At 23.1% G+C, this 25,010-nt stretch overlaps 2 protein-coding genes across 2 annotated transcripts in view; one reads left to right on the top strand and one right to left on the bottom strand.

Annotated features, from left to right (window-relative positions):
- LOC122512548 (golgin subfamily A member 6-like protein 1) overlaps positions 1-25,010 on the top strand; it is a 114,084-nt gene that overhangs the window by 39,093 nt on the left and 49,981 nt on the right. The window lies entirely within an intron of this gene.
- Positions 997-12,882, bottom strand: LOC122512021 (cytochrome P450 307a1-like). Its single transcript, XM_043627629.1, has 3 exons — positions 11,380-12,882; positions 5,057-5,848; positions 997-1,589 (listed from the first exon to the last, which is right to left on the bottom strand). The coding sequence occupies exons 1-3, from the start codon at positions 11,789-11,791 to the stop codon at positions 1,261-1,263; spliced, it is 1,533 nt and encodes a 510-aa protein (XP_043483564.1). The 5' UTR covers positions 11,792-12,882; the 3' UTR covers positions 997-1,260.

Here is a 25,010-nt window from a genome sequence, read left to right as displayed (position 1 = left end):
TAATGAAGAATTTAACAAATTTTCCGAAAATAATTTAATTATTGAAAAGAATTTTTTGATATTTATATTATGCGAAAATAATTGAATTTAAAAATATTTTTTTCTAAATTTTTCTAAAATAATTGAAATTTGGAACAAAATTTTTTATAATACTTGATTTTTTGCAAAAAAAAATTATATTCAAATTTTCAGAAAATAATTGAATTTTGTTGAAATTACGTATTTAAAAAATTAAATTAAATTAACAAATAATTGAATTTAAAAATAAAAGTTTTTTCAAATCGTTTTATAAAATATTTGAAGTTTGGCAAAAATTTTTTTAAATTTTTGAATTCTGTATTCAAAAATTCAAAATCTTGAACATAATAATATTGAATTTTTGAAAAGAATTTTGTTATTTTTGCAAAAATAATTGAATTTAAAAAATGTTTTAAAAATTTGTAAAATAATTGAATTTTAGAAAAAATTAATAGAAATTGGCGACTGCGAAACGTGGGAAAAGTGAAACAACAAAATCATTTAAAATTGAATTGGTTTTTATTAAAAATATCTTAAATAATAAATTAACAAATATAGTAACAATCACAATAATTACAATAATTAAATAACAAATAAAAATCTACAAGTCAATAAAATCTAATATCAGGAATGTTTTTTTTTTTTTTTTTTTTATTTACTGAACAATGAATGATTTTCTCTTTCTCCTTATAAACTAGCGACTTCGATAATAAATAATATTAAACTACATTTTTATACATATTCTCTTTGTTTTCTATTTTTCTACCCTTTTTTTCTTTGTATTAAAAAGAAATCTTATATATTTTTCTCTATCAGACAATTTTTTTCTAAAGTAATATCATTTCCTCATTTATACACATTTTTCCCCTAGTTTTTTTTAAATAGAACATTAAAAAAATTCTCTTAAGAATATTTAGAAAAAATATTCTTTTTTTCAAATGGAATTTTTTTATTAATTAGAAAAATTCTCTTATGAATATTAAAAAAAAATATTCTTCTTTCAAAGTGGAATTTTTTTTTTTTCATTTTCTCTCGTTCTTTAAAAAAAAGGAAATTTGAGAGTTAATGTGTGAAAAAAAATTGAAACTCCCCTAAAATGACGATCACTTTGCTATAAACTAGTAATGTCACGGTGAAGTATAAGTCTCATCACGAGTAGGCGATAATAATTTAAGCTCTGATCCTCACATTCCCAGTGAAGAATTAAGTCTTGTGTTTTTTTTTTTTTTTTTTTTTTTTTTTTTATCGTCTCACGAATCTAAAGTTCCATGATTTTTCCGGTAGGGCAAGATTTCCGATTGGCACTTTATAGTCTTCGTTCTCGATTGGGAGGATTGTGAAATTTTTCAGTACACTCGCGATTGTTGAGAAACTGAGATAGAGGACCATTTTGTAGCCCATGCAGGAGCGTCGACCACCTCCGAATGGGAGAAAATGTTCGGGTTTTTGGAGAGTTCCATTTCGGACAAATCTGTTGGGGATGAATTCATTTGGTTTGGTCCATAGATCCTCGGACATGTTCAGATCGTAATTGTTGAGGAATATGAATGTGTCCTTCTCGACTCTATAACCTGGAAAAGAAAAAAAATTATTAGAATTAAAGGGAACCAATTTTTTTTTTTTTTTTTTTTTTTTTTTTTTTTTTTTTTAATTTAACTGTTACAACACCTGACAGAACTTAATTAAAATAATAAATAGACTTGTATTATGTAAAAATAGTAATACACTTAATTAAAATAAATTAAAAAAAAAAAAAAAATTCAATTAAACAAATACAACAAACATAAAATTAATATTAAGTAAATAAATTAAAATAATCTTATAGCAATCAAAGGTAGAACAATTTAATTTTTGATCTGCTAAATTAAAATTTACAAAATTTGCAGCAATACTTGATAAAATTGAATCAAATGAAACCAAACGAAAGTTTATGATTGAATTTCTTCAAAATTAAATACCTACTAGCAAAGAATAATTAAAAATGATAAAATAAAACAAATAATGTTTATAAATGAAATAATAAAAGAATAATAAATTTTAAAAAAATGCCATAAAAAATTATTTTCAATTCAAAAATCAAAATTCATTCAATTCTTATGTAAAGAATTTTATTAAAATTCTTGAAAATAATTCAATACAATTCTTATGTAAAGAATTTTATTAAAATTCTTGAATATAATTCAATACTTTTAGAGAAATTTTATTAAAAATTAAACTGAAAAAAAATTTAATTCTTGCTAAGAATATTATTATTTAGAAATTACTTGAAATCTTGCAAAGAATAATGTTAAAATTTATAAAAATAATTGAATTCTTCAAAGGAATTTTATTAAAAATTTTTAAAAATAAGAGAAGAATTTCAGTGAAAATTTTTTTTAAAAGCGATGATTGAATTTATAGAAAGAAAATTATTAAAATTTTTGAAAATAATTGAATTTCTGCAAATAATTTTGTTATTTATAAAAATAATGGAATTTAAAAAAAGTTTTTTCAAAATTTTAGAAAATAATTAAATTTTTACGAAGCATTTTATTATTAAAATTTTTGAAAATAATTGAATTTAAAAAAAAAATGTTTCCAAAATTTTTCGTAAATATGTCATTGAGTTTTGGAAAAAATTTACAAAAATTTTTGATAATATTTGAATTTTTGAAAAAAATATTCTATTCAAATTTTTGAAAATAATTGAATTTTACGAAAGAATTTTATTATTTTTAAAAATAATTGAATTTTTGAATATAATTTATTAAAATTTTAGAAAATAATCGAATTTTGGAAAAAATTGTCTAAAATGTTGGATGATAATTGAATTTTTGAAAAAAAATATTGTATTAAAATTTTTGAAAATAATTGAATTATTGCGAATAATTTTATAAATTATAAAAATAATTGAATTTTTTGGAAGAATATAATAAAATTTTGTAAAAGAATTGAATTTCGGCGATGAAATTTTTTAATTCTTGTTAATAATTGAATTTTTGTGAAAAATTTTGTTAATTTTTAAAATAATATTGAATTTTTAAATAAAATTTTAGTAAATAATTAAATTCTTAGGAAGAATATTTCTAAAATTTTATATAGTAATTGAATTTCTGCGATGAATTTTTTTAATTTCTTGATAATAATGAAATTTTTGTGAATTATTTTGTTATTTATGAAAATAATTGAATTTTTCAAAAAAAAAAAAATATTAAAATTTTGGAAAATAATGGTGTTTTGTATCTAAAAAATTTTAAATAATTGAATTCCATCAAAAAAAATTTATTATTTATAAAAATAATTGAATGTCTGTAAAAATTTTATTTTTAAAGATAATTGAAATCATAGGAATAATATGACTAAAATTTGTTATAATAATTGAATTTTTGTGAAGAATTTTATTAATATTTTTGAAAAAAAATTGAATTTTTGCATAGAATTTCTTTATTTATGAAAATAATTGAATTCTTGTGAAGAATTTTTATTTGTTCATCAAAATAATTATTGAATTGAGAAAATTTTTTATTGTTTATTAACATAATTTAATTCTTGAGAAAAACTTTTATTGTTCATCAAAATAATTGAATTCTCGAGAAGAATTTTTATTGTTTATGAAAAATAATTTAATTTTTCTGAAGATTTTTATTAAAAATTTTTTTCAAATAATTGAAGTCTATCGAAAACAATTTATTATTTATGGAATTAAAATTAAATTTTTGCAAAGAGTTTTATTAAATTTTTCGAAAATAATTGAATTTATCAAGGAGAATTTCATTAAAAAATTTTAAACAGAATTGTATGGAAATTTCTTTTTGAAATTATTGAATTTTTTCGAGAAATTTAATTGAAATTGAATTCTTCTATAAGAAATTTAATTGAAATTGAAGTAGTTTGACAAGAATTTTTTTTGAAATTGAATTTCTTCTATGAAATGTAATTGAAATTGGATTCTTTTAAAAGCAATTTATTTTGAAATTGAATTTTTTTTTAGTTTTTGAATTAAAATTAAATTCTTTTTGAAAAAACTTCTTTGAGATTGGATTCCTTTGAAGAATTGAATTGTAATTGAATTCCTTTGAGAAAAATTATTTTGAAAAGAATTTTTTTGAAATTTAATTTCTTATAAGAAATTGATTTGAAATTGAAGTCTTTTGAAAAGAACTTTTTTGTAATTGAATTTCTTATGAGAAATTGAATTGAAATTCAATTATTTTGAAAAATATGTTTTTAAAATTGAATTTCTCATAAAAAATTGAATTGGAATTGAATTCCTTTGAGAAAAATTATTTTGAAATTGAATTTCTTATAAGAAATTGATTTGAAATTGAAGCCTTTTGAAAAGAATTCTTTTGTAATTGAATTTCTTATAAGAAATTGAATTGAAATTCAATTATTTTGAAAAATATGTTTTTAAAATTGAATTTCTCATAAAAAATTGAATTGTAAATGAAGCCTTTTGAAAAGAATTTTTTTGTAATTGAATTTCTTATAAGAAATTGAATTGAAATTCAATTATTTTGAAAAATGTTTTTAAAATTGAATTTCTCATAAAAAATTAAATTGGAATTGAATTCCTTTGAGAAAAATTATTTTGAAAAGAATTTTTTTGAAATTGAATTTCTTATAAGAAATTGATTTGAAATTGAAGCCTTTTGAAAAGAATTCTTTTGTAATTGAATTTCTTATAAGAAATTGAATTGAAATTCAATTATTTTGAAAAATGTTTTTAAAATTGAATTTCTCATAAAAAATTGAATTGGAATTGAATTCCTTTGAGAAAAATTATTTTGAAATTGAATTTCTTATAAGAAATTGATTTGAAATTGAAGTCTTTTGAAAAGAACTTTTTTGTAATTGAATTTCTTATAAGAAATTGAATTGAAATTCAATTATTTTGAAAAATATGTTTTTAAAATTGAATTTCTCATAAAAAATTGAATTGAAATTGAATCCTTTTCAGAAAAATCTTATTAAAATTGAATTCTTTTCAGAATTTTTTTTTTATTACTGAATTTAATTTATAATTGACGGATTAAAATACCCAAAAAATAGTACTAACCAGCAATAGAACTATTCTGACTAGCCACATGTGGTACAATCGGACTCGCAATAATTCGAATCGTCTCCATAATAATCGCCTCGATATAAGGCAACGACCGCCTATACTCCAATCCAACAGTTTTCTCCAAAATCTCCATCCCATCAATCTGCTGTTGCGCCTCCAATTGCACATGCAATCTCGTAGCCAAAAATCCAAAGACCTTCATCAAAAAATTTCCAATTGCCGAATGCCCCCCAATAATGTCCTCCAGTGCAAACAATCCCGTATTCCACGACATATTCGGCTCTGCCTTCGATTTCACATGATTAATCAAACAATCGACATAGTCCTCCTCGGGAATCGCCGTCGTCCAACTCGAGAAACGATCCTCAATGACACACTCCTCGACGAATTCACGAATTCTATGACTCCAATTTGCCATTCTTAGCATATTTTTATGATGCAATGGCATGAGGAATGGCATAAAATCGGCGGCGTAACCTTGATTCACTTCAAAGAATACTTTATCGAAATTTCTAACCATCTCGCTGAATCCATGATGATTGGGTTGAAAATTTTTTGAACAAAAGTAGGTCATGAATATATTTCCACAGGTGTGGAGAATGAGGGGTTTTGCCTCGATTGGTGCTGAGGATTTTTGTGACAGTTGATCCAATAGGGTTTCGAGTTCATTGCAAATGATGCTGCTTAGTTGATTGTGCTTTGTTGTGAAGGCACGGGGAAAGGTGTGTGCTCGTAGCATTTCACGGCGTGATTTTTGCAATTCCGACCAGTCGGAGAAAGCGAGCGCTGAAACAGAAAGTGAAATCAGATGATTTTTAGAATTTTATTAGAGGATTTAGATGATTTTTGAAACTTTATTAGCAGCAGAATTATTTATTTGTTGGCTTGGTAGTTGTATTTTAAATTGTTTAGTTAATATTTGATGATTTTGGGTCATTATTATCATTAGCATCATTATTTGTTGACTTAAAAGTGTTATTTTTCATCAATCCGTTAGTTAATACTAACGGAAATCATCTAATGATGATTTTGTGTCGTTATTAGCAGTAGAATCATTATTTGTTGACTTGGAAGTAGTATTTTGAATCGTTTGGTTAGCATTAGATGATTTTTGAAATGTTATTATCAGTAGAACTATTTATTTGTTGATTTGGAAGTTGTATTTTGAACGGTTTGGTTATTATTTTATGATTTTGGGTCATTGTTATTATTAGAATTAATATTTGTTGATTAAAAAGTGTTATTTTTAATCATTCCGTTAGTATTAAATGATTTTGGGTCATTAAGATTAGTAGCATCATTATTTATTGGCTTGGTAGTTGTATTTTAAATTGTTTGGTTAATATTTGATGATTTTTGGTCATTATTATCATTAGCATCATTATTTGTTGACTTAAAACTGTTATTTTTCATCAATCTGTTAGTATTAAATGATTTTGTGTCGTTATTAGCAGTAGAATCATTATTTGTTGACTTGGAAGTAGTATTTTACATCGTATGGTTAGCATTAGATGATTTTTGAAATGTTATTATCAGTAGAATTATTTATTTGTTGACTTGGTAGATGTATTTTAAATTGTTTGGTTAATATTTGATGATTTTTGTTCATTATTATCATTAGCATCATTATTTGTTGACTTAAAAGTGTTATTTTTCATCAATCCGTTAGTATTAGATGATTTTGTGTCGTTATTAGCAGTAGAATCATTATTTGTTGACTTGGAAGTAGTATTTTGAATCGTTTGGTTAGCATTAGATGATTTTTGAAATGTTATTATCAGTAGAACTATTTATTTGTTGATTTGGAAGTTGTATTTTGAACGGTTTGGTTATTATTTTATGATTTTGGGTCATTGTTATTATTAGAATTAATATTTGTTGATTAAAAAGTGTTATTTTTAATCATTCCGTTAGTATTAAATGATTTTGGGTCATTAAGATTAGTAGCATCATTATTTATTGGCTTGGTAGTTGTATTTTAAATTGTTTGGTTAATATTTGATGATTTTTGGTCATTATTATCATTAGCATCATTATTTGTTGACTTAAAACTGTTATTTTTCATCAATCTGTTAGTATTAAATGATTTTGTGTCGTTATTAGCAGTAGAATCATTATTTGTTGACTTGGAAGTAGTATTTTACATCGTATGGTTAGCATTAGATGATTTTTGAAATGTTATTATCAGTAGAATTATTTATTTGTTGACTTGGTAGATGTATTTTAAATTGTTTGGTTAATATTTGATGATTTTTGTTCATTATTATCATTAGCATCATTATTTGTTGACTTAAAAGTGTTATTTTTCATCAATCCGTTAGTATTAGATGATTTTGTGTCGTTATTAGCAGTAGAATCATTATTTGTTGACTTGGAAGTAGTATTTTGAATCGTTTGGTTAGCATTAGATGATTTTTGAAATGTTATTATCAGTAGAACTATTTATTTGTTGATTTGGAAGTTGTATTTTGAACGGTTTGGTTATTATTTTATGATTTTGGGTCATTGTTATTATTAGAATTAATATTTGTTGATTAAAAAGTGTTATTTTTAATCATTCCGTTAGTATTAAATGATTTTGGGTCATTAAGATTAGTAGCATCATTATTTATTGGCTTGGTAGTTGTATTTTAAATTGTTTGGTTAATATTTGATGATTTTTGGTCATTATTATCATTAGCATCATTATTTGTTGACTTAAAACTGTTATTTTTCATCAATCTGTTAGTATTAAATGATTTTGTGTCGTTATTAGCAGTAGAATCATTATTTGTTGACTTGGAAGTAGTATTTTACATCGTATGGTTAGCATTAGATGATTTTTGAAATGTTATTATCAGTAGAATTATTTATTTGTTGACTTGGTAGATGTATTTTAAATTGTTTGGTTAATATTTGATGATTTTTGTTCATTATTATCATTAGCATCATTATTTGTTGACTTAAAAGTGTTATTTTTCATCAATCCGTTAGTATTAGATGATTTTGTGTCGTTATTAGCAGTAGAATCATTATTTGTTGACTTGGAAGTAGTATTTTGAATCGTTTGGTTAGCATTAGATGATTTTTGAAATGTTATTATCAGTAGAATTATTTATTTGTTGACTTGGTAGTTGTATTTTGATTCGTTTGGTTATTATTTGATGATTTTGGGTCATTGTTATTATTAGAATTAATATTTGTTGATTAAAAATTGTTATTTTTAATCATTCGGTTAATATTAGATGATTTTGGGTCATTATTAACAAAAGCATTACTATTTGTTGATAAAAATATATTATTTTTAATCATTTGGTTAGTTTCGGTTATTTTGGGTCATTATTATTATTAACATCTTTATTTGTTGAGACTTGAAAGTAGTATTTTAAATCATTCGGTTAGTATTAGATGATTTTGAGTCATTTTTATCATTAACATCATTATTTGTTGAGACTTGGAAGTAGTATTTTGAATCATTTGATTATTATTTGATGAGTTTGGGTGATTATTATCATTAGCATTAATATTTGTTGATTAAAAAGTGTTATTTTTAATTATTCAGTTAGTATTAGATGATTTTGGGTTGTTATCAGCAGTAGAATCATTAATTGTTGATTTTAGGTCATAGTATCATTAGCATCTTTATTTGTGGAGACTTGGAAGTAGTATTTTGAAGCATTTGGTTAGTATTAGATGATTTTTGAAACGTTATTATGAGTAGAATTATTTATTTGTTGGCTTGGAAGTTGTATTTTGAACGGTTTGGTTATAATTTGATGATTTTGGATCATTTTATTATCATTAGCATTAATATTTGTTGATTAAAAAGTGTTATTTTTAATCGATCCGTTAGTATTAGATGATTTTGGATCATTATTATCATTAGCAATTATATTTGTTGATTAAAAAGTGTTAGTTAATTCCGTGTTAATTAAGTGTTAATTCCGTCAGTATTAGATGATTTTGGGTCATTATTATCAGTAGCATCTTTATTTGTTGATTAAAATGTGTTACTTTTAATCATTTGGTTAGTTTCGGTTATTTTGGGTCATTATTATCATTTGCATCTTTATTTGTTGACACTTGGATGTAGTATTTTTAATCATTCGGTTAGTATTAGATGATTTTGGGTCATTATTATCATTAACATCATTATTTGTTGATTAATTAGTGTTACTCTTAATCATTTGGTTAGTATCAGATGATTTTGGGTCATTATTATCAGTAGCATCATTATTTGTTGACTTAGAAGTGTTATTTTTTAAGAAGAGAATTTTTTAGAAGTGTTATTGTTCGTCTTTTTTTTATTATAGTTATCATTAGTGATCATTCGTTATCTTTAGTGATTATTAGTTATCATTAGTTATCAATAGACTATTATCATTTATTAATTGGATCACTGTCAATAAATTTCCACAAAAACTGCATTTCCGAAATTTAGATTTCATGTGCCCTATTCGCGTACAAGTATATAATTAAATATAGATCGGTATTTTAAATAGAATTTTTTTTCACCCTTTAAAGACAAAAAATGGACATTTGGAGACAAAAATAAAACCGGTTTTGTGTGTGTATGTGTGTTTGAAAAAGTATTAAGAAATTCCCGTGTTCCAGACTCTTACATGGCGCAACGAAAGCAAGGTCATTAACACAAGTGTCGGTTACGCATAACCTTAACCTTAATGATGGACAATGCTGATCTTGAAAATGAGAGTTGGAGAAACTGACACTGAATAAAGCCCTTATTCAATTGTATTTAAATAAATTTTCTTTCTTTTCTTTTTGGAATTTATTTTTTGGTTGCTATTTTTAAAAGTTTGGCCCATTGACTGCATTTCCGGAATTTTCATTTTATTTAATTTTTTTTTTTTTTAATTCTTATGCGAATGAGATGAAAATAGAGAAGAAAATCAAAAGAGAAAAATAAATAAAATTTCTTGAAATGCTGAAAGTTAAAACAAAATTTAGCGACGTTGCTACTCAATCTAGTGAAACTTGCACCAAAATTTGGAAAAATTGACTCAAAATTGTGAAAGTTGCAACAACATTTGGCAGCATTAGGTTAATATTATGAAACTTGCGACAATGTTTAACAACATTGCCACTTAATATTGTGAAAGTTGCACTAAATTTTGTCAAAATTGACCCAAAATTGTGAAAGTTGCAACAACATTTGTTAGCATTAGGTTAACATTAAGAAACTTGCGACTGTATTTACCAACATTGCCAGTCATTCTTTTGAAACTTGCACCAAAATTTGGCAAAATTGACTCAAAATTGGGAAAGTTGCAACAACATTTGGCAGCATTTGGTTAATATTATGAAACTTGCGACAATGTTTACCAACATTGCCAGTAAGTCTTATGAAAGTTGCACTAAATTTTGTCAAAATTGACCCAAAATTGTGAAAGTTGCAACAACATTTGTTAGCATTAGGTTAACATTAAGAAACTTGCGACTGTATTTACCAACATTGCCAGTGAATCAAGTGAAACTTGCACCAAAATTTGGCAAAATTGACCCAAAATTGTGAAAGTTGCAACAACATTTAGCAGCATTTGGTTAATATTATGAAACTTGCGACAATGTTTACCAACATTGCCAGTAAGTCTTATGAAAGTTGCACTAAATTTTGTCAAAATTGACCCAAAATTGTGAAAGTTGCAACAACATTTGTTAGCATTAGGTTAACATTAAGAAACTTGCGACTGTATTTACCAACATTGCCAGTCAATCAAGTGAAACTTGCACCAAAATTTGGCAAAATTGACTGAAAATTGGGAAAGTTGCAACAACATTTGGCAGCATTTGGTTAACATTAAGAAACTTGCGACTGTATTTACCAACATTGCCAGTGAATCAAGTGAAACTTGCACCAAAATTTGGCAAAATTGACCCAAAATTGTGAAAGTTGCAACAACATTTAGCAGCATTTGGTTAATATTATGAAACTTGCGACAATGTTTAACAACATTGCCACTTAATATTGTGAAAGTTGCACCAGATTTTGACAAGATTGACTCAAAATTCTAAAAATTGCAGCAATATTTCTAGTATTTCTGGAACATTCTACAACATGATGCAACAACTAGTATCAATTTTTGTAGAAAAAGAAAAAGAAACTTTAAAAAAAGGGAAAGGAACACAAAAGTAGGTGAAAATAAGGGAAAGGAAATAAAAAGGAGGTGAAAAATAACAAAAGAGGGTGAAAACAACAAGAAACGAAAGAGAATAGAAAAAGGAAGACTAAAGAAAGCAGAAAAACAAAAAGAGATGTAAAAAAAATCAAGAAAATAACAAATAAAAAAAAGTGGATGCAAAAAATAATCAAAACTTACAGTTTTCCTTATTGCCAGAGAAGAGTAGATGATATCTGGTGAAATTAGGCCGAGAGTCGAAGTGCGCGCCCTTATTGAAGAGCACCTCCTTAATGTTCTCCAGACCATTGACGACGATGCAATTAACGGAGCCCATTTTCATTTTCAAAACGGGACTCTTGTAGATTTTAACTAGTTCAGCGAATGCCTTGTACGGCACGTCATATTGTCCCAAAATGTGCAGCGATCCCAAAATAGGCCACGGTTTTGGTCCCGGTGCTTCCGGCAATATTTGCTCCTCACTGTCCACTTCCTTGCCGCAATCATTCCTCTTCCTTTTCAATTTCACATGATCGAAGATTATCAATACAATGGCAATCGTCAGAATTGCGATTAGAAAGTATGTTGTGCTTCCTATTAAAATCAGCGACATTCTGCTTTTGTTGTAATGTTTCTTTTTTAAAAATTATTTTGTTGCAATGTTGTTTTTCAAAGTTATTTTCTTGTAATGTTAATAAAACTATTTTGTTGCAATATTAACAAAATTATTTTGATGCAATGTTATCAAAACTATTTTGTTACAACAAAGTTAGTGGAGCAATTTTTATTTTTGACAACAGATTTTTATAACGATTTTTAAAACTGTTTCTTGAAAAGATTTTTGTTACGATTTTTGAATCAGTTTTCGTAACGATTCTTGTAACGATTTTTGAATCAGTTTGTGTAACAAATCTCGAAACGATTTTTGAATCTGTTCTTGAAACGAATTTTGAAACGATTTTTGAATCTGTTCTTGAAACGAATCTTGAAACGATTTTTGAATCAGTTCTTGAAACGATTTTTGAATTAGTTCTTGAAACGATTCTTGAAACTATTTTTGCAACTATTTTTGAAATGATGCTTGAAACAGTTCTTGACACGATTTTCGAAGTAGTTCTTGAAACGATTTTTCGAAGCAATTCCGGAAACGATTTTCGAAGCAGTTCCGCAAACGATTTTTGAAGCAGTTCTTGAAATGATTCTTGATTTTCGAACAATTCTTGAAACTATTTTCGTAACGATCTTTAAAAACTGTTCTCGAAACGATTTTTAAAAACGATCCTTGAACCGATTTTCGAAACAATTCTCAAAACGATTTTTGAAAACGATCCTTGAGCCGATTTTCGAAAAGCTTCTTGAACCGATTTTCGAAAAGATTGTTAAACCGATTTTCGGTAATAACAATTTTTTTTTTTTTTTTGAAGCGTTACTGGAACCGATTTTCAAAAACTTGAAACTTCCGCACTTTGAGTTCCGGTTTTCGAAAAGGAAAAAAAAGGCGATGAGTAACGCGAGGTGTCTGTCTGTCTGTCCGTGAACCTTTTGTCGATCTGACACGGTCTGTGGGGATAGGATGGTTGACGGCTATCTTTATATAGCGGCGTAATGTAGTCAGCACATTTACGTCGTTGCTCACCCCATACATATGGAATTGGTCAGGACGATCGTTGAGAGAGTACCCCCGGGGAGAGACGAATTTTTTTAAAATCTCCTTCCCCCCTTCTCACTCTGTCTCTTTTTCTCCTACTCTTTATCTTTAAAAAATTTCTACCACTCTCTCTCTCTCTCTCTGTCTCTTTTTCTTCTATTGGTTATTTTTTTTTAAAAGGGGGGTACTACTTTTCTCCTATTCGTTATTATTACATTTTTATTTTTTACTCTTTTTAGGCTTCGTAACTCATTTACTAAAACATGCTATTTACTACTTTTTTTACGTTAGGATACTATTTGGGTACTTTTTTTAGATTTCAGCCACTAAAAGCTACCATTTCTTTTTTTTTTTGACAATTTACACTACTTTAAATTTGCAGATACTAGAAATCAAAAAACTATTTGAAAAAATTGTAATCAAATCCTTTACAATAATTCAATTATTTTCAAAAAATATTCCAAAATCAATTATTTTCAATATCTGGTATTTTCATAAAATTTTGCCAAAGTATTTAATTATTTAAAAAAAAATTTGATAAAACTCATCCAAAATTCAATTATTTAAAAAAAAATTTATAAAATTCATCCAAAATTCAATTATTTAAAAAAAAATTTATAAAATTTATCCAAAATTCAATTATTTAAAAAATAATTGATAAAATTCATCCAATATTCAATTATTTAAAAAATAATTGATAAAATTCATGCAAAATTCAATTATTTAAAAAGAATTGATAAAATTCATCCAAAATTCAATTATTTAAAAAATAATTGATAAAATTCATGCAAAATTCAATTATTTAAAAAGAATTGATAAAATTCATCCAAAATTCAATTATTTAAAAAATAATTGATAAAATTCATGCAAAATTCAATTATTTAAAAAGAATTGATAAAATTCATCCAAAATTCAATTATTTAAAAAAAAATTTATAAAATTCATCCAAAATTCAATTATTTAATAAATAATTGATAAAATTCATCCAATATTCAATTATTTAAAAAATAATTGATAAAATTCATGCAAAATTCAATTATTTAAAAAGAATTGATAAAATTCATCCAAAATTCAATTATTAAAAAAAAATTATAAAATTTATACAAAATTCAATTATTTAAAAAAAAATTTATAAAATTTATCTAAAATTCAGTTATTTAAAAAAAATTAATAAAATACATTCAAAATTCTATTATTTAAAAAAAATTTATAAAATTCATCCAAAATTCAATTATTTAAAAAATAATTGATAAAATTCATCCAAAATTCAATTATTTAAAAAATTATTGATAAAATTCATCCAAATTTCAATTATTTAAAAAGAATTGATAAAATTCATCCAAAATTCAATTATTAAAAAAAAATTTATAAAATTAATCCAAAATTCAATTATAAAATAAATAATTGATAAAATTTATCCAAAATTTAATTATTTTTATAATTCAATTATTTTCATAAATAATAAAATTCTTCTCAGGAATTCAATTATTTTTGAAAATTTTAATAAAATTCTTTGCAACTATTTAACTATTTTTATAAATAATAAAATTCATCGCAGAATTTAATTATTTTTAAAACAATTTTTCAGGAATTGCTCAAAAAATTTAATTATTTTTAAAAAATTGTTCCCCGTGTGGAAAAAGCCACGTTCGAGCCCCACAGCTCCGGGGCCCTCGTGGAAGATCCATGAGAAGAAATCCACGAGGGCACCAGCAGGGGCCCCGTTCTTTGCCCTTACGGTTGCCCTGCTCAAAAATTTATCTAAGTTTTAAAAAAAAAATTTTTTGTTGAAAAACTTTAGTTCAGAATGCATTAAATTACGTTTCAAAGCACCTGAAATAAACATTAAGTGACATTTTTCCAGAAATCCTATCACAAAGTTATGGAAATTTACGAGGGCCCCAGCAGGGCCCCTGCTCTTAGCCATTATGAATGCCCTGCTCAACAATTTTTCTAAGTCCAAACGAAAAATTTTTTTACAACAAAAAATTATTGTTTACTATCATTTTAAACAATGAAAAACACGTTTTTAACAAATATTTAATGTTACTTTTTTTGAAAATATTGAACTTACCTAAGGGCAAATCCATGAGGGCCCACGAGAGGGGCCCTCATGGATTGCCCACATCATTAACTAGAAAAAATTTCTAAGTCCAAAAAAAAAATTTTTTTTTACATACAAAAATTAATGTTTATAATGATTTTAAACTATGAAAAACGCGTTTTTAACACAAATGTTTTGACATTTTTTTTTTTTTTTGAAATTATAAAAATATTAATTTATGAATATTTATGGTCTATTATTATATTATTGATATTGTTATTATTATTATTAAACTATTGAATTATTTGTCATGGTGTATTAGTGTTAATAAATAATTTATTGAATCATCAAAAGCAAGTCAGCAAGTCACCTACATTAAAGCAATAATTTTCAAGTAGGTCCCGTAGCATAGTGGTAAGAGTGTTGTCTGGTAGTCAGTAGGTCGTAGGCTCAATTCCCGCGTGCGTCAGATTTTTTTTTTTTTTTGTCACGATTTAATTAAAAAAAGTAAAAATTGTTAAATAAGAATGTTATTTATCAATAATTGGACTAATTTGTTATTAATAAATAATTAATTTATTAATTTAATTGAAAATAAAGTTGAGGGCATTTTATGAAATCCACGAGGGCACCGCGTGGAAAATCCATATGGAATCCATGAGGATTTTCCTCGAGGGCACCCACGAGGGAAAGCATGTCACGCCTTCGACGGCTCCGCGTGGATTGCCCCTGCGGATTCCACATGGCAAGAGGGCAATCCACGAGGGCCCCGCCGGGGGCCCTCACCATTTTTCTGCACGGGTCTTGAAAAAAATCAATTATTTAACCTTTAAAGTGCTAAGTGTTGAAAAATCACGGTCAGTGCTAACCCCGGTCTGTCAGACCGCTATTCCCTTTTGACAGTTTTTTAGTCATTTATAATTTTTAAAAGACAACTATTATAAATATTTTTTACTCTTTAACAAAAAAAGTCATTTCTGTATTATGCATTTATTTATTTTATTTATTTTATAAATGCAGTTTATGAGAACTGTCAGTAGAACTAGCTGCGCGTCAAGTTGCGCAGACGTCACTCATGGGAATATACTGGAATATACTTTCACTTAAAGCTAACCCCGGTCTCACAGACCGCTATACTTCAAATATTTATTTATATTACAAAATTTAACGAATAAAAATTTTTGAAAAAGTTGTCTCCTAACAGATTTTCGTAAAATATGAAGCTACTAAAAAGTTCAAGTTCTTATTATACTTTGAAAAAAAGTTACAAGCAAAGAAAATTTTAATAGCGGTCTGTCAGACCGGCATAGCACTTTAAAGGTTAAGAAACTTGCGACAGTATTTGACAACATTGCCAGTCAATCTTATGAAACTTGCAGCAAAACTTTTCAAAAATTGATTTAAGTTTTCAAAAATCGACTTAATTTTATGAAAGTTGCAACAACATTTGGCAGCATTTAGTTAACATTAAGAAAGTTGCGACTGTATTTACCAACATTGCCAAGCATTCTTTTGAATTTTGCACCAAAATTTGTCAAAATTGACTCAAAATTGGGAAAGTTGCAACAACATTTGGCAGCATTTAGTTAACATTAAGAAACTTGCGACTGTATTTTTCAACATTGCCAGTGAATCAAGTGAAACTTGCACCAAAATTTGTCAAAATTGACTCAAAATTGGGAAAGTTGCAACAACATTTAGCAGCATTTGGTTAACATTAAGAAACTTGCGACTGTATTTACCAACATTGCCAGTGAATCAAGTGAAACTTGCACCAAAATTTGGCAAAATTGACCCAAAATTGTGAAAGTTGCAACAACTTTTAGCAGCATTTGGTTAATATTATGAAACTTGCGACAATGTTTACCAACATTGCCAGTAAGTCTTGTGAAACTTGCACCAAACTTTTAGAAAATTTCCTCAACTTTTTTCCTTCTATTCGTTATTTTTTATTTCAACCCCTGATTGAAATAAACAAATAAGTAAATTTAAAAAAAGAGGGTTAGTCTTTTTCTCCTACTCGATATTTAAAAAAAGAAAGAGGAAGTGGAAAAGAGAAGAGGGGGGTGTCTCAAGATCCCCCCCCCCTCTTCGAAGAGGGCGGAGTTCCACTGATAAGAAATTCTTATTCAACAACTTGTCGAAGGGTCGCACCTGAAGGAATTTCTTACACCTCTGAATGAAAGTGATGTCAATGGAAAAAAGTGGTAGTTTTTCACCACTATAATCCTTCTTTTTTATCTCTAAAAAAAAAGAGGAAGAAGAGGAAGAGGAATTCTTCCTCTTGTTCTGGGGTCCAGATGTCTGTACGGGAACCAGTTATTTTTCCTTAGGAGATAAAAAAAAAAATTACACAGACCTGATTCCTTTTTTTAGACGCATGTTTCACATTCTTATCATTTATATATATTCGAAAAGTAATTTTTTTTTCTCCTTCATTCACCGTTTTTTTTCCCTGGTGAACTGCTGTCTGAAAACTTTTTAGGTGCGATAATTTCTTATCGCTTCTTCGTACGTTTTATCAAAAAAAAAGGAACTGTATTCATTTCGTTGCGAGGATGAGTGAAAGGAAAAAGAAGAAGAAATAATTTTGCTTTCGTTATTGGAATTTTTTTTTTTTAAAGGAGCTGATAATAATTCTGATTGGAGGAGAGAAATTAAAGGAGGAATGTGTCAATGTAAAAAGTGAATTGATAAGGGAGGAGGAATTTAAAGAATTTGACTTGCAATTTTTCGAGGAGTAAAAGTGGATTTTCAACCCCAAATATTTTTAAAGTATATAAAGAAAATAGAATACTTTTTGGTAACGTTACAGATTAAATTTTTTTTTAATTTTTAAAAATTAATTAACGTTTTAATATCTTCTCCTTTGGCAAATTTATTTAATAATTAATTATTATTTATAATTAATTAATAATAAAAATAATATTTTCAATTATATTCAAACAAATTTACAATTATTTCAATTATTTTTCTTTAGTTTTCAATTATAATCAATAATTTTTCAATTATATTCAATCAATTTTCATTTATTTTTTTAAATTTTTAATTATTTCTTTAATTCTCAATTATATTAATCCATTTTCAATTATTTCAATTATTTTTTTTTTAATTTTCAATTATATTCAATAATTTTTCAATTATATTCAATCAATTTTCAATTATATTCGAACAATTTTCAATTATTTCAAAAATTTTTAAAAAATTACAATTATATTCAATCAATTTTCAATTATTTTTTTAAATTTTCAATTATATTCAATCAATTTTAAAGTATTTCAATTTTTTTTTCAATATTCAATTATGTTTAATCAATTTTCAATTATATTCTTTAATTTTTAATTGTATTCAATCAATTTTCTTTTATTTCTATTAATTTCTTAAATTTTCAATTATATTTAATTATTCTTCAATTATTTTGTACAATATTCAATTATATTCCATCAATTTTCAATTATATTCTAACGATTTTTAATTATTTCAATAATTTTTAAAAAATTGAAATTATATTCAATTATTTTTTAATTATTTTGTTTAACTTTCAATTATATTCAATCAATTTTCAATTATATTCGAACAATTTTCAATTATTTCAATTATTTTCTTAAATTTTCAATTATTTTTTTATTTTTCAATTATATTCAATTAATTTTAATTATTTCAAGTAAATTATAAATTTTTGAATTACATTATATCACTTTTAATTTTTTTTTTGAAATTTCCAATTATTATCTTTAATTTTCAATTAATTTCAATCAGTTTTCAATTATTTTTATTATATTTCAAAATTTTAAATTATATTCAATCAATTTTCAATCATTGTCTATAATTTTCAATTATATTAAATCAATTTTCAATTATTTCAATTATTTAAAAAAATTTTGAAGTATATAATCAATCAGTTTTCAATTATTTCAATTATTTTCTTTTAATTTTGAATTACATTTTATCATTTTCAATTATATTCAATCAATTTCCAATTATTTCAATTATTTTTAAAAATTTTCTATTATATTTAATCGATTTTCAATTAGTTCTAAAAATTTTGAATGATATTTAATCAGTTTTGAATTATTTCAATTATTTTCTTTAATTTTTAATTATATTCTATCATTTTCTTTAATTTTCAATTATATTCAATTAATTTTTAATTATTTCAGTTATTTTAAAAAATTTTCTATTATATATAATAAATATTTCATCATTTTCTTTCATTTTCAATTATTATATTCAATGAATTTTCAATTATTTCTATTATATTTGATCATTTTTCATTTATTTTCAATATTTTATTATTAAATTAGAAAAGGATGCAAATAAAAATTGAAAATATAGAAATATTTAATTTTCAATTACTTCAAGTGGAATAATTTTTATCCTATTAAAACAGTAATAATATTTTATTCAATTTATTATTTAGAAAAATTATAGGATAAAAAAATAACATTAATAAGTAAGAATATTAAACTAATTTACTAAAAGTGGAAAAACAAATTTAAATATTTTAAAAAGCCCACGTTAGAATTAGTTGTCAGATGGCGTCATTGACTTTCTCGCAAGTGGTAATAATTTTTCGACAAAATGTAGTAACAATAAATGTATTTTTAATATTTGTTTTTATTTACTTATTTATTGTTGATTTTATTTATTTATTTATATTTTTATCTATTTGTTATCGTCTTTATTGATGATTATTATTAATTTGTTACTGTTTTTATTATATGTATATTAAATAAATAAATAAATAAATAAATAAATAAATAAATAAATGTTTTTATTTATTTATTATTTATTACTATTTTTATTTGTTAACATTTTTATTTATTTATTTACTTATTTGTTATTTATTTCTTCGGTTGTTTATTTCATTATTATTGACTTCTTTATTTATTTGTTTTTTTTTACATATTTGTTAAAATTTTAATTTATTTATTTACTTATTTGTTATTTATTTCTTCGGTTGTTTATTTCTTTTATTATTGACTTCTTTATTTATTTGTTTTAATTTACTTATTTATTGTTATTTTTATTTGTTTATTTAATTGTTACTATTTTTGTTTTTATTATTGATTTGTTTATTAAATTGTTACTGTTAATTTATTTATTTTTTATTAATTTGTTTATTTGATTGTAACTATTTTTGTTTTTTATTATAATAACTTGTTTGTTTATTTGTAAATATTTTTATTATTTGTTTATTGAATTGTTACTGTTTTTACTTTTTTATTAATTTGTTTATTTAATTCTTACTATTTTTATTTTTTTATTAATTTGTTTATTTAATTGTTACTATTTTCTACTATTTTATTAATTTGTTTATTTAATTCTTACTATTTTTATTTTTTTATTAATTTATTTATTTAATTGTAACTGTTTTTATTTATTTATTTTTTCGCTTATTTACTGTTGACTACGAACTGAAATTTTTCTGCAAAATCAAATTTCTCTCTTTTGTTTTTGATTTCTTTTTAATACATAAAAAAATTTTCAAAAAAAAAAAACAGAAATTCTCCCCCCCCCCCACCCCAAAAAAAGACTATTTTGCATTAAAAATAAAAATGCGTTTCAAATTTTGGCCCTATGACATTTTTTTATTTTCTCACATATTCCCCGTTATATTTCTCTATAGGAAGTCCCGCTAACTTCCCAGAAATTGATAATATGTATATACACGCCTCTCTTGATACCGATGAAGTAATATATACCAATGAGAGGGAAAAAACGGAGGCACACGATCTTAATGAATTATTCAACAACTTTATATTCCTATATCTATATCTATATCTATATATATATATATATATATATATATACATAATTTCCAGAAATTGTCCGAATTTTTATTTTTCAAGAAAACGAAAATTCATTGAATTTCTATTACGATTCAAGAAATTTTTAACCCTTTTTTTATTTATTTTTTTTTTTGATACATTCTCATCACGTGAGAAAGTGTCCATTTTTTTTTGTACTTTTCGGAAAATTTCGATAAAGATTTTTTTTTGAAATGAGAAAAAAAGAAAGAAATATTTCCCTTGAACCGCTTAGATATCAATTTACCACGTAACGGTAACTGTGAAAACAAAATCTTGCGTCATTTGTCAGGGGGAAGGGGGAGAAACAAAAAAAAATATCAACATTCGATGGGTTCCGCTTGACGATTAAATTTGATCGTGTAATAATTTTTTTTTTTTTTTTTTTTTTTTTTTTTTTTTTTTTTTTTAAGAGAGAAAGGTACACGCGTGTGTTTTTTTTTAATGTACGAGGCGAGAAGGAAAGCAAAAAAAAGAGTGAGCGCAACTTGTCCGCAGAAATCGAGTTCCATCATTAAATTATATATCAAGATTCAGACTCGATTTTCAAGTTTGTCACTAAATTCTTAAGGTTGCTTCTTTTTCTTCTTCTTCTTCTTCTTCCTCTTCTTTTTTTTATTAAACAAATTTTCCTTATTTTAATCAGTTTCAATCTTATGAACTATTTTTTTTATCTGAGTTAATTAATTTAAATAATTTTAAGCAAAAATATACTATTAATTTTTAATTATACTCATTAATAATTAAATTAATTAATAATTTATTAAGTAATTTAAAAATTAATTTATTTTATTTCTTATTATTAATTTATTGGTTATAAAAAATTTTATTGATTATTTATAACAATAAAATAATTAATAATTAATAATTAATAATTTACAACAATAATAATAATGAATATTTGAGTCTTAATATTTATTTAATACTATTATTTGAGAAAATAATTTAAATTGAGCGAAAACGAAATAGAAAATATTTATGATTTGAAAAAGCCCGCGTTGGAATTAGTTGCCAGAGGGCGCCATTGACTCTCTCGCAAGTGGTAATTTTTTTTGAGTCAAATTACATTATTAGTAAGAAAACAAATAATATTTTGTAATAAATATTAATAATAATGATAGTAATTAACATAATTATATAAATTGACTAAAATCGAAAAACAAAATTTACGTTTTATAATTTATTGCCAAAGGGCGACATTGACTCTTTCGCAAGTGGTAATATTTTTGGGTCAAATTCTAGTAGTAATAAGAAAATTAATATTTGTAATAAATAATTCATAACAATAATAATAAAAATAATAATAATAAAAATAAAAATAAAAATAAAAATAAAAATAAAAATAAAAATAAAAATAATAATAATAATAATAATAATAATAATAATAATAATAATAATAATAATAATAATAATATTAATAATAATAATAATTAATATTTAAGTTTTAATATTTATTTAATATAATTATTTGAGATAATAATTAAAATTGAGCTAAAACGAAAAAGAAAATATTTAAAATTTGAAAAAGCCCGCGTTAGAATTAATTGCTAGGGGGCGCCATTGACTCTCTCACAAGTGGTAATAGTTTTGCGTCGAATAATAGTACTAACAGGAAAACTAACAATAATTATAAATAATATTAATAAAAAGTAGATAATTTTTTTATGCCTTTAGACGGTATTTTATTTTAATAAATATAATATTGCAAAAAGGTTTAGTCTTTAATTTCTTTTTATTTTATGCACACATTTTATTAATAAAATATTAAAAAAAAAATTGAAAATAAAATAAAATATTATTACTATTGTAATAGGTATTATAAAATAATTCTACTTGAAATAATTGAAAATTAAATATTTCTACATTATCAATTTTTACCTTGTTCTATTTTTTAATTAATTAATAAAATATTGAAAATAATTAAAAATTGGTAGAATATAATTGAAAATTAAAGAAAATAATTAAAAAAAGAGAATTAAAACGAATTGAATATAATTAAAAATTTTTAAAAATAATTAACAATTAAATAAACAAATAAAATTAACAATAAATAAATTAATTAAAACAAATAAATAAAGAAGTTAATAATAAAGAAATAAATAACAAATGAGAAAATAAATAAACAGAAATTTTAACAATAATAAGTAAACAAATATATAAATAAAAATAGTAACAAATAATAAAAAAATAAAAACATTTAATTATTTATTTATTTAATATACAAAAAAAACAGTAACAAATTAATAATTATAATCATTATAATCATCAAAAAAGACATACAACAAATAGATAAAAATATAAATAAATAAATAAAATCAACAATAAATAAGTAAATAAAAACAAATATTAAAAATACATTTATTGTTACTATATTTTGTCGAAAAATTATTACCACTTGCGAGAAAGTCAATGACGCCATCTGACAACTAATTCTAACGCGGGCTTTTTAAAATTTCTAAAATTTGTTTTTCCGCTTTTAGTAAATTAGTTTAATTTTCTTACTTATTAATATTATTTTTTTCTATCCAACAATTTTTCTAAACAATAAATTGAATAAAATATTATTACTATAGATATTTTAATAGGACAAAAATAATTCTACTGAAGTAATTGGAAATGAAATATCTCTATATTTTCAATTTTTATTTGCTTCCTTTTCTAATTTAATAATAAAATATTAAAAATAATTGAAAAATGATCGAATATAATTGAAATAATTGAAAATTAAAAAAATAATTGAAAATTCATTGAATATAATTGAAAATTAAAGAAAATGATGAAAAATTGATTAAATATAATTGAAAATTTTAAAAAATAATTTAAATAATTGAAAATTGGTTGAAAATAATTGAAAATTAGAGAAAATGATAGAATATAAATAAAAATTAAAGAAAATAATTGAAATAATTGAAAACTAATGGAATATAATTTTAAATTTTTAAAACTTATTGAAAATTGATTGAATATAATTGAAAATTTTTAACAATAATTTAAATAATTGAAAATTGGTTGAAAATAATTGAAAATTAGAGAAAATGATAGAATATAAATTAAAATTAAAGAAAATAATTGAAAGAATTGAAAATTGATGAAATATAATTCAAAATTTTTAAAACTAATTTAAAATTGATTGAATATAATTGAAAATTTTTAAAATGATATAAAAGTGATTGAATATAATTGAACATTTTTAAAATGATCGAATAGTGATTGAATATAATTGAAAATATGAAAAAATAATTGAAATATTTGAAAAGTGATTGAATATAATTGAAAATTTTAAAAAATAATTGAAATAATTGAAAATTGATTGAATAAAATTGAAAATTCTAAAAATTAATTGAAGTAATTGAAAATTGATTTGTATAATTAAAAATTAAAAAAGTAAATAAATAGAATTGAAAATTGATTGAACATAATTAAATATTTAAAAAAATTGAAATACTTTAAAATTAATTGAATATAATTGTAATTTTTGAAAATTTTTTGAAATAATTGAAAATTGTTCGAATATAATTGTAAATTGATTGAATATAATTGAAAAATTTTTGAATATAATTGAAAATATTAAAAAATAATTGAAATATTTAAAAATTGATTGAATAATAATTGAAAACTTATTGAATTTAATTGAAAATTTTTAAAATTAATTGAAATAATTGAAAATTGATTGAATATAATTGAGAATTAAAAAAGTAATTGAAAATTGATAGAATATAATTGAAATTTGATTAATATAATTGAAAATCAATGGAAATAATTGAAAATTGATTGAATATGATGGAAAATTAAGGAAAATGATTGAAAATTGACTGAATTTAATTGAAAATTTAAAAAAAGAATTGAGAATTGATTGAAAATAATTGAAAATTGATTGAATGTAATTGAAAATTTTTAAAATGATATAAAAGTGATTGAATATAATTGAACCTTTTTAAAATGATTGAAAAGTGATAGAATATAATTCAAAATTTTAAAAAATAATTGAAATAATTGAAAATTGGTTGAATAAAATTGAAAATTTTAAAAAATAATTGAAATAATTGAAAATTGATTGAATAAAATTGAAAATTCTAAAAATTAATTGAAATAATTGAAAATTGATTAATATAATTAAGAATTAAAAAAGTAATTGAATAGAATTGAAAATTGATTGAACATAATTAAAAATTGATTGAACATAATTAAATATTTAAACAAAAATTGAAATACTTTAAAATTGATTGCATATAATTGTAATTTTTGAAAAATTGTTGAAATAATTGAAAATTGTTCGAATATAATTGTAAATTGATTGAATATAATTGAAAAATTATTGAATATAATTGAA

Source organism: Leptopilina heterotoma, unplaced genomic scaffold (genome assembly GCF_015476425.1).
Source record: "Leptopilina heterotoma isolate Lh14 unplaced genomic scaffold, ASM1547642v1 Lhet_123, whole genome shotgun sequence".
In the NCBI taxonomy this organism is placed as follows: Eukaryota; Metazoa; Arthropoda; class Insecta; order Hymenoptera; family Figitidae; genus Leptopilina; species Leptopilina heterotoma.
Note: the sequence above shows the minus strand (reverse complement) of the source record. Positions and strands in the feature narration are given on the sequence as shown.

Coding starts and splice junctions, on each gene's coding strand:
- LOC122512021 (XM_043627629.1), bottom strand. CDS start 11,791: ATGTCGCTGATTTTAATAGGAAGCACAACATACTTTCTAATCGCAATT. Junction 5,849..11,379: donor CTCTGGCAATAAGGAAAACT/GTAAGTTTTGAT, acceptor TTTCTGTTTCAG/CGCTCGCTTTCTCCGACTGG. Junction 1,590..5,056: donor TCAGAATAGTTCTATTGCTG/GTTAGTACTATT, acceptor TTTCTTTTCCAG/GTTATAGAGTCGAGAAGGAC.